This window comes from Scyliorhinus canicula, chromosome 12, assembly GCF_902713615.1.
Source record: "Scyliorhinus canicula chromosome 12, sScyCan1.1, whole genome shotgun sequence".
Classification (NCBI taxonomy): Eukaryota; Metazoa; Chordata; class Chondrichthyes; order Carcharhiniformes; family Scyliorhinidae; genus Scyliorhinus; species Scyliorhinus canicula.
The window spans coordinates 154,701,897-154,712,766 of NC_052157.1; the positions used below are offsets into that span (position 1 = coordinate 154,701,897).

Here is a 10,870-nt window from a genome sequence, read left to right on the forward strand (position 1 = left end):
AGCATCCCCCCCCGCAGCATCCCCCCCTCCCCCGCAGCATCCCCTCCCCCCGCAGCATCCCCCCTCCCCCCCGCAGCATCCCCCCCTCCCCCCGCATCCCCCCCCCGCAGCATCCCCCCCGCAGCATCCCCCCCCGCAGCCTCCCCTCCCCCCCGCAGCATCCCCCCCGCAGCATCCCCCCCCCCGCAGCATCCCCCTCCGCAGCATCCCCCCCCGCAGCCTCCCCTCCCCCCCGCAGCATCCCCCCCCCGCAGCATCCCCCCCCGCAGCATCCCTCCCCCCCCCCGCAGCATCCCCCCCCCGCAGCATCCCCCCCCCGCAGCATCCCCCCCCCCCCGCAGCATCCCCCCCCCGCCGCATCTCCCCCCCCGCCGCATCCCCCCCCCCCCCCCCGCAGCATCCCCCCCCCCCATAACAACAAAGGGCAGAGAGGCGCCACCCTGTGTGGGAAACCTGTTTCTGTCCCTCTCTCTATCAGTGAAGATAACAATCCCATTGTGCAGCAAGCATTGTCACAGTGCCACTGATCTCAAAATGCACATCATTCCAAGTCAGCGAGTTAGTGACACCAACTATTGTGTACGTTGTATTCTTACATACAGCGAATATCTTTATTGCTGCCGGGAGGTAAAAGGCATTTTGTCGAAACTCTGAGTCGAATGCTTTCAGGACAGACGCAAGAATACCAAATTTCAAAGGCAGTAATTGTCGACATAAATGTTCCAGTGTGCGTGAGTTGATTGTTATTTGTCTCTTGTTCAGCCTGCGCGTCCCACTTTAGCCATTGCTTCCTTTGGTCAGACAGGAATGATGTTACTGCCCACACCTTCCTGACCTTCCCCCAGCTCCCTCCCTCTATACACACACCCACACACCCGAGCACCCACCCAGCCACCACCACTGCTCAATGTGGGGGGATCATTCTGCCCGCACAGCCCATCCTGCGTTGAACTGCGCCCACTCTCCAGTCCTCCTGTTGCCCAGGCTGGGAGCGAGTGCTGGCACAAACTCTCACACTGGCGCCGAATGCAGGCGCCCACAGCTGAGAGTTAAAATTTGCAACAACATTCAATGGAAGGGAATGGCCCGTCAGGTGTTACCATCTGCAACAGTATTGAACCCGAGCCACTGACTGACTAACAAGCGTCCGTCGAAATTCCTTTTGCTTCAACACAATGTAAGTTTTGTGATGGCGATGAGGAACTGGAACTTCAGCAATGCCAGTTTCAGCGAGTCCACATGCTCTGTTTAAATCCGGTCGCCATCCAGAGCACTCTAATAAAACATTGTGGGCGACATTAAAAAGTCTCTGCGATTGAAATCTGTGTGTGTATCTCCCTGTTCTGATTGAAGATGCCCAGTAACAATGTGAAAGAATCGAAACCTCCATCCCCACGAAATTCCAACAGGACTTAGCAAGGATGAAGAGTGATGTACATGTAGAGTTTGTAATAGCTGAGGGGCTAGAAGAGCGACAAATAGCTCAACGGCGCCAGATTGGGCTCCATAACACCATAGACAACAACATCACACACCACTTAATCCATTCGACACAATCTATTACATTATACAATATCTAATAGTTCAGAGAGATCAGAATGATGGCACTCTACCTAATGGATTTTACATCTATGGTCTGAACACTCTGCTCTGTTATAGTATCTTCAAAACATTCCGTCATCCAGCATACCCACTATTATTACATAATTTAACACAGCTCATTCATCCCTTACATCCGGCTGGTATCAACACATTCAGCAACCCCCACTGTGTCCCTCCTTCACACACACCGTTACCCTCACCACCATTAATACCCCACTAACCCTCACACACACCGTTACCCTCACCACCATTAATACCCCACTATCCCTCACACACACCGTTACCCTCACCCTCCCTCATACCTCACTATCCCTCACACACACCGTTACCCTCACCCTCCCTCATACCTCACTATCCCTCACACACACCGTTACCCTCACCCTCCCTCATACCTCACTATCCCTCACACACACCGTTACCCTCACTGTCCCTCATACCTCACTATCCCTCACGGTTACCCTCACCCTCCCTCATACCCCACTATCCCTCACACACACCGTTACCCTCACCACCATTAATACCCCACTATCCCTCACACACACTGTTACCCTCACCCTCCCTCATACCCCACTAACCCTCACACACACCGTTACCCTCACCCTCCCTCATACCCCACTAACCCTCACACACACCGTTACCCTCACCCTCCCTCATACCCCACTAACCCTCACACACACCGTAACCCTCACCACCATTAATACCCCACTAACCCTCACACACACTGTTACCCTCACCACCATTAATACCCCACTAACCCTCACACACACCGTTACCCTCACCACCATTAATACCCCACTAACCCTCACAGTTACCCTCACCCTCCCTCATACCTCACTATCCCTCACACACACTGTTACCCTCACCCTCCCTCAAACCCCACTAACCCTCACACACTCCGTTACCCTCACCCTCCCTCATACCTCACTATCCCTCACACACACTGTTACCCTCACCCTCCCTCAAACCCCACTAACCCTCACACACTCCGTTACCCTCACCCTCCCTCACACCCCACTATCCCTCACACACTCCGTTACCCTCACCCTCCCTCACACCCCACTATCCCTCACACACTCCGTTACCCTCACCACCATTAATACCCCACTAACCCTCAGACACACTGTTACCCTCACCCTCCCTCATACCCCACTAACCCTCACACACACCGTTACCCTCAACACTTCCTCATACCTCACTATCCCTCACAGTTACCCTCACCCTCCCTCATACCCCACTATCCCTCACACACACCGTTACCCTCACCACCATTAATACCCCACTAACCCTCACACACACCGTTACCCTCACCCTCCCTCATACCTCACTATCCCTCACACACACCGTAACCCTCACCACCATTAATACCCCACTAACCCTCACACACACCGTTACCCTCACCCTCCCTCATACCTCACTATCCCTCACACACACTGTTACCCTCACCACCATTAATACCCCACTAACCCTCAGACACACTGTTACCCTCACCCTCCCTCATACCCCACTAACCCTCACACACACCGTTACCCTCAACACTTCCTCATACCTCACTATCCCTCACAGTTACCCTCACCCTCCCTCATACCCCACTAACCCTCACACACACCGTTACCCTCACCACCATTAATACCCCACTAACCCTCACACACACCATTACCCTCACCATCCCTCATACCCCACTATCCCTCACACACACTGTTACCCTCACCCTCCCTCAAACCCCACTAACCCTCACACACACCGTTACCCTCACCACCATTAATACCCCACTAACCCTCACACACACTGTTACCCTCACCCTCCCTCATACCCCACTATCCCTCACACACACTGTTACCCTCACCCTCCCTCATACCCCACTAACCCTCACACACACTGTTACCCTCACCCTCCCTCATACCTCACTATCCCTCACACACACCGTTACCCTCATTGTCCCTCATACCCCACTAACCCTCAGACACACTGTTACCCTCACCCTACCTCATACCCCACTAACCCTCACACACACCTTTATCCCCACTAATCTTCACAGTTACCCTCACTGTCCCTCATACCTCACTAACCCTCACACACACTGTTACCCTCACCCTCCCTCATACCCCACTATCCCTCACACACACTGTTACCCTCATTGTCCCTCATACCCCACTATCCCTCACACACACCATTACCCTCACCCTCCCTCATACCCCACTATTCCTCACACCTTACAAAACTGATTTCTGGGCTTGTCCTATGACCAGAGGTTGATATTTTCCCCGACTGGTGAGTTGAGGTCACAGGCAACACAGTTTCAGGCCATTTAGGTTTGAGATGAGGAGCAAAGTCTTCACTCGAAGGTTATGGGTTTTTGGAATTCTCTGCCTTGGAGGATTCTTGTGCTCAGTCATTGAATATATTCAAGATTGAGACAGATAGATGTTTTTGGTACTAAGGGAACTGGAGGATATGTGACGAGGTGGAATTGAGATAGATTATCCATGATGATATTAAATGGTATTCAAAAGTATTGACAGTCAGAGATCTAGGTGTACAGGTCCAAAGGTCACTGAAAGGGGCAACACAGGTGGAGAAGGTAGTCAAGAAGGCATACAGCATGCTTGCCTTCATTGGCCGGGGCATTGAGTATAAGAATTGGCAAGTCATGTTGCAGCTGTATAGAACCTTAGTTAGGCCACACTTGGAGTATAGTGTTCAATTCTGGTCGCCACAGTAACAGAAGGATGTGGCGGCTTTAGAGAGGGTGTAGAAGAGATTTACCAGGATGTTGCCTGGTATGGAGGGCATTAGCTATGAGGAGCGGTTGAATAAACTCGGTTTGTTCTCACTGGAACAACGGAGGTTGAGGGGCGACCTGATAGAAGTCTACAAAATTATGAGGGACGTAGACAGAGTGGACAGTCAGAGGCTTTTTCCCAGGGTAGAGGGGTCAATTACTAGGGGGCATAGGTTTAAGGTGTGAGGGACAAGGTTTAGAGAAGATGTCCGAGGCAAGGTTTTTACACAGAGGGTAGTGGGTGCCTGGAATTCGCTGCCAGAGGAGGTGGTGGAAGCAGGGACGATAGTGACATTTAAGGGGCATCTTGACAAATACATGAATAGGATGGGAATAGAGGGATACATAGAATTACATAGAATTTACAGTGCAGAAGGAGGCCATTCTGCCCATCGAGTCTGCACCGGCTCTTGGAAAGAGCACCCTACCCCCTACCCAAGGTCAACACCTCCACCCTATCCCAATAACCCAGTAACCCCACCCAACACTAAGGGCAATTTTGGACACTAAGGGCAATTTATCATGGCCAATCCACCTAACCCGCACATCTTTGGACTGTGGGAGGAAACCGGAGCACCCGGAGGAAACCCACGCACACACGGGAAGGAAGTGCAGACTCCGCACAGACAGTGACCCAAGTCGGAATCGAACCTGGGACCCTGGAACTGTGAAGCGATTGTGCTATCCACAATGCTACCGTGCTGCCCAATTGCAATACGGACCCAGGAAGTGTAGAAGATTTTAGTTTAGACGGGCAGCGTGGTCGGCACAGGCTTGGAGGGCCGAAGGGCCTGTTCCTGTGCTGTACTTTTCTTTGTTCTTTGGTGGAGTAGGGTTGAGGGGCCAAATGGCTATTCCTATTCCTTATGTTAAGATACCCCCGCTCTTCACAAGATACCCCACGTTCCATCCAGTGAGGTTATTAATAGTGCATTTGAGGAGGAGAGCTGCTCGCTGAGGATCGCCATGCCTCAGGGCAAGGGGCAAGGTTGAGAAGCCAGGATGGGGTCTTCATGAATAACCTCAGCCGGTAGGGGCATGAAACCCACCCCCCCCCCCCCCCCCCCATCGCATCACAAACCAGCTGCCCAGCCAACTGAGCCCTCTTTTGTTCTCCATTGTTCCCGGGAGAATCACCAGCACTTTTCACCCTCTCTCATTTGTGTGTTGCAATAACCAGCATCTATCCATTCAAGACTTGGGCCACAACAGGACATCAAAACAGAAAATCCCAGCCATTAACCAGGAATCTAAGGAAGCGCTCCATAATAAATAGCCTGATCAGTGTGATACATACACCGAGAACAAAAGAGGTTTGGTAATGAGATACAGGTCCATGATTCAAGCTCTGTTGTTTTTCTGATAACATTGGAAAGTGGCTGAATTTAGCGGCGTGCCTGTTTACATAATCAGGACCTCCCTCCACTGCCTCAACCACCGCCCCTCAGCCTCAGAGGCAGCTCCTCTCCCGCCTCAGGATTTACGCCTCACCAGATTTTAAATTGTTGGACATTTGTTTATTGATATGACTGGGTTGCAGTTATTGAGAGGATAACGGCTGCTGGATTTCTCGGGGTTTAACACTTCAAACTTGCACTCATTTACTGATTCGCTCTATGTGTTTGTGTGTATGTGTGTGCCGATTTAGATCCGATTCATGATCAGTGTGGGTTTGGTTTTAATTCAGCCTCGGTCGCTGCTCGGGGTGGGTAGGAGTGAGGTTGTGTCTCTCGGAGGAGCAGTGATGAACCTCGCCCATATCTGTCTCAGCATCTACAATATTGCATTTATACAGACGGCATTTACGCTGCTGCTCCTTAACAAGATTTACTTTTGACCAGATAACTGGAAGCCGTCCCATTTGACATTATCACAGGTTTAGAAGCACCTTACAGAGATTGGTGTTTTTTTGTTTAGATCATGGCATTACACACTGCAGTGTAAAATCCCTCCTTTATCTTTTACAAACTTGACTAAAGGAGCGCGTGTGAACGAATGAGTGTGTCTGTGTGTGAGTGTGAGTGAGTGTGTTTGTGAGTGAGTGTGTTTGTGAGTGAGTGTATGTGTGAGTGAGTGTGTGTGAGTGAGTGTGTTGTGAGTGAGTGTGTGTGAGTGAGTGTGTGTGTGAGTGAGTGTGTGTGTGTGTGAGTGAGTGTGAATGAGTGTGTGAGTGAGTGTTTGAGTGAGTGTGACTGAGTGTGTGTGTGTGAGTGAGTGAATGTGTGTGTGAGTCAGTGGGAGTGAGTGAGTGTGAGTGTGTGAGTCAGAGTGTGTGAGTCAGTGTGTGTGAGTGTGAGTCAGTGTGTGTGAGTCAGTGTGTGTGAGTGTGAGTGAGTCAGTGTGTGTGAGTGAGTGTGTATGTGTGTGTGTATGTGTGTGAGTGAGTGTCTGTGTGTGAGAGTGTGTGTGTGAGTGAGTGAGTGTGTGTGTGTATGTATGAATGAGTGTGTATGTGTGTGTGTGTGAGTGAGTGAGTGTGAATGAGTGTGTGAGTGAGTGTGTTTGTAAGTGAGTGTATGTGTGAGTGAGTGTGTGTGAGTGAGTGTGTGAGTGAGTGTGTGAGTGAGTGTGTGAGTGAGTGTGTGTGTGAGTGTGTGTGTGAGTGAGTGAGTGTGTGAGTGTGTGTATGTGTGAGTGAGTGTGTATGTGTGTGTGAGTGTGTGTATGAGTGAGTGAGTGTGTATGTGTGTGTGAGTGAGTGAGTGTGTGTGTGAGTGAGTGAGTGTGTATGTGTGTGAGTGTGTATGTGTGAGTGAGTGAGTGTGAGTATGTGTGTGGAGAAACGCTGAACAAAACAGCTGGAAACCTCTGGGAGAGGAACAGGGGTGGTTGAAAATGAGGTCAGGGTCCTCCGGAAGGTTTACCCTCTGAGGGGAGGGCACCCGGGTCGCTGCCCCCCCCCCCCCCCCCCCCACCCCCTGGGGGAGCCTGATGCTGAGCCCGAATCCAGTGTCACCCAGTCTTCGCTTTGAACCCGAGTGAGGAGCAGAAAGGGAGGTGCTGGCGACACAAATCGATACTCAACGCATTTCCAAAACCGATTAGTCACGTTGAAGGAGCCTCTCCTTTTGAACTGGGGGGGGGGGGGGGGGGGGGGGGGGGCGTAGATGCCCCTCTTAAATTTAACGTTGCATTTTAAATACAATATGACCTATACATATATATATGTGTGTCTATGTGTACATATATCCATATATATATATGTACCCTTTATCCAAAAGTACCAATAAAACTGGATGACTGAATCCCCCAGCAGCTTGCAGTGACATTTTGGGCTGAGATACTGGGGGGGGGGGGGGGGGCTGAGATACTGGGGGGGGGGGGGGGGCTGAGATACTGGGGGGGGGGGGCTGAGATACTGGGGGGGGGGGCTGAGATACTGGGGGGGGGGTGCTGAAATACTGGGGGGCTGAGATACTGGGGGGGGGGGGCTGAGATACTGGGAGGGGCTGAGATACTGGGGGGGAGGGCTGAGAAACTGGGGGGGCTGAGATACTGGGGGGGCTAAGATACTGGGGGGGCTGAGATACTGGGGGGGGGCTGAGATACTGGGGGGGAGGGCTGAGATACTGGGAGGGCTGAGATACTGGGGAGGGCTGAGATACTGGGGGGCTGAGATGCTGGGGGGGGCTGAGATACTGGGGGGGAGGGCTGAGATACTGGGGGGGCTGAGATACTGGGGGGAGGGCTGAGATACTGGGAGGGCTGAGATACTGGGGGGGCTGAGATACTGGGGGGGCTGAGATACTGGGGGGGCTGAGATACTGGGGGGGGCTGAGATACTGGGGGGGGGGAGGGCTGAGATACTGGGAGGGCTGAGATACTGGGGGGCTGAGATACTGGGGGGGGGCTGATATACTGGGGGGGGGGGCTGAGACACTGGGGGGGGGGGGGTGCCACTATCGCATTTACCACCCTCCCAAACTGACATACCAGTGCCGCTAATATGGAACACAAACTTATGTTTAACTTTGTACAGTTAATCAACATAAAACGAAGCGATCACCCCCCCCCCCCCCCCACCCACCACTCCTCCTCCCCCTCGCAAATCACCAGCACTCCACCGATGTTTCTTTTTAATTTGGGAAAGGAGGGCCAGAACAGCCAGGACGGGCCGAAGGGCCTCACTCCGCGGCGTTTAAATAGAAACAAAACAACAACAAAAAAAGACCTCTCTCCTCTCCCACCACTCGCTAATCGGCGGAGGGGGCAGCTGGTATTTGGGTTAACGGCGCATTTATTTATTAATTAATTTATTTATGGAATCATTCATTGTTACCATCTGCACACTGGCCTGGATCCTTTGCATTGGGAGGCTTGCAACGTGTTCTGGGTTGTTGGGGGGGGGGGGGGGGTGGCAAACAGGGAGTGTTGACAAACCCCCCCCCCCCCCCCCCAACCACCCCTACCCCCCGGCACAGAGCAACTTTCATCCGTCTGAATCCCCCTCTCGGAGCAGTGTAACCACTGAAGGCGCTCGCTAACCAGGAGAAGAGCGGATCAGAGTCCCAGGCGACAAGACAACATCAACAAAAGCTGCAACATTGGAGTAACATTTTTGAAACAGACACACACACGCTTGCTGATGGGGAGGTGACACCTTGATTCAGAGATGGGTGGGGGGGGGGGGGGGGAATAACTGGGAAGTTAGAAATTGAATACTTTCAAACCCAAAGACCCCCCCCCCTACCCCCACTCCCCTCCCTTATCCTCCCCTTTAAAAAAAAGTGAGCCAGATGCCAAAGAACAATGAGCTATATATAAACACACATAAATACTAAAAGAATAGCCGGTTCTTTTCATCGTTAGCTTCAAGCCAGAGCTGTATCTCTGTCAGTCTTAAGGTGAAGGTAGAACGGGAATGTCAGGGTACATTCCTCCCCTTGAATGGGAATGTCAGGGTACATTCCTCCCCCCTCCCCTTGAATGGGAATGTCAGGGCTCCCCCTCCTTCCCCCCTCTTTTTAAACCCCCACCCCCCACCCCATCTGAGATCTGACAATGCAATCCTGAAACCATGGGGGGGGGGGGGGGGGGTTGAACAGGGAGAGGAGAAATTCTCTATTTTTAAAAAACTCATCCACACGACAGGCAGAGAGAGACAGCGTTTTCCGGGCGCTCTCAATTAGCAACCAGCCAGCAAATAGCATCTCAAACAAGCCAGAAAACTTATATTAAAAGTCCGCATTCTGCCTCTTAAAAGAAGCTCAGATCTAAATTCCGTGCAATCTTTAAGGGGGGAAAAAAAGCTCGCATTGCGGCGATCCTAGCTATATTTAATAAATGTTACGTATTACATATATGAATATTTTATGCACTGAATCCTGTGTGTGTGTGGATATGGGGAGGGGGAGAAGAAAAGGTTTTTTTTGGGGGGGGGGGGAATCACTGCAAATTTAAAAATCCATCACCCTGTCTGGATTTTACCCCCACCCCACATTGCATTAATCCCCCCCCCCCAAAAAAAAACAGCCCCTCCCCAAGCAAACCAATGTAAAATGCAACTTACCTTTCCTGCTCATTTTCGTCCCTGACCAACCCCAGCAAAAGTTGGCGCTTCACAGAATAAATCACCTGGAACTAGCAATGATCCGGGAGAAGGCTGGATTGTTGCACAGATATCCTGGAGCAGCTCGTCCGCATCCTGGGAGCATTCAATTAAAATAAAAAGGGGGGAGAGAGAGAGACAGCGAGAGAAGGAGGAAGAGAGAGAGAGAGAGAGGAGGGAGGGAGAGAAGGAGAGAGGGATGGAAAGAGAGGGAAGAGGAGGAGGAGAGCGGACTGGAGCCGGGAGCTGCAGCCGAGAGGAGACGCACCGAGCCCGGCTGTACAGAGGGGCTGTGACCGGGCGTGGGGCGGAGAGAGGGAGGGAGAGGGAGGGTGGGTGTTGTTGTCAGGTTAACAGAAGGAGGGACAAGGAGGCAAGAGGGTTGGAGTGGGGAGGGGTTGTTACGGGGGGGGGGGGGCAATTTTCTCCCTCTTATTTCTTTTCTGCCCCCCCCTCAAAAAAACGAAAACACATAGAATTGTGTTTGAAAGCGGCTGGGAGCAGGCGTTGGAACGGTGTGTGTCCAATGTGGAAATGTTGGATTGAGACTGGGGAGGTGGGAAAGGAGAAGGAGAGTGGAGGGAGGGGGGGGGGTTAGCCTGACGTGCTTGTCAGGAGGAATGGACACGTCTGCTTCATAGAAACACACAGCAGCACACACATCTCTCCCACTGTGCCCACACTGTTCCCCCCCACCCCCTGGCCAGACCCCTCCCACCCCTGGCCAGAGCCCACCCCCACCCCTGGCCAGACCTCTCCCACCTCTGGCCAGAGCCCCTCCCCACCCCTGGCCAGAGCCCACCCCCACCCCTGGCCAGACCCCCCCCCCCCCCCAACCTGGCTAGATCCCTCCCACCCCTGGCCAGAGCCCACCCCCACCCCTGGCCAGACCTCTCCCACCTCTGGCCAGAGCCCCTCCCCACCCCTGGCCAGAGCCTCCC

The 10,870-nt window shown here is 52.6% G+C and overlaps 1 protein-coding gene across 1 annotated transcript in view; it reads right to left on the reverse strand.

The window, feature by feature from the left end:
- rtn4rl1b (reticulon 4 receptor-like 1b) overlaps window positions 1-10,515 on the reverse strand; it is a 64,683-nt gene extending 54,168 nt beyond the window's left edge. Inside the window, exon 1 of the mRNA XM_038814605.1 lies at window positions 9,891-10,515. Within this exon, the coding sequence (XP_038670533.1) occupies window positions 9,891-9,903 (13 nt within the window). The 5' untranslated portion in view covers window positions 9,904-10,515. The remainder of the gene's footprint in view (window positions 1-9,890) is intronic.
- Between the last annotated feature and the right edge of the window lie 355 nt (window positions 10,516-10,870).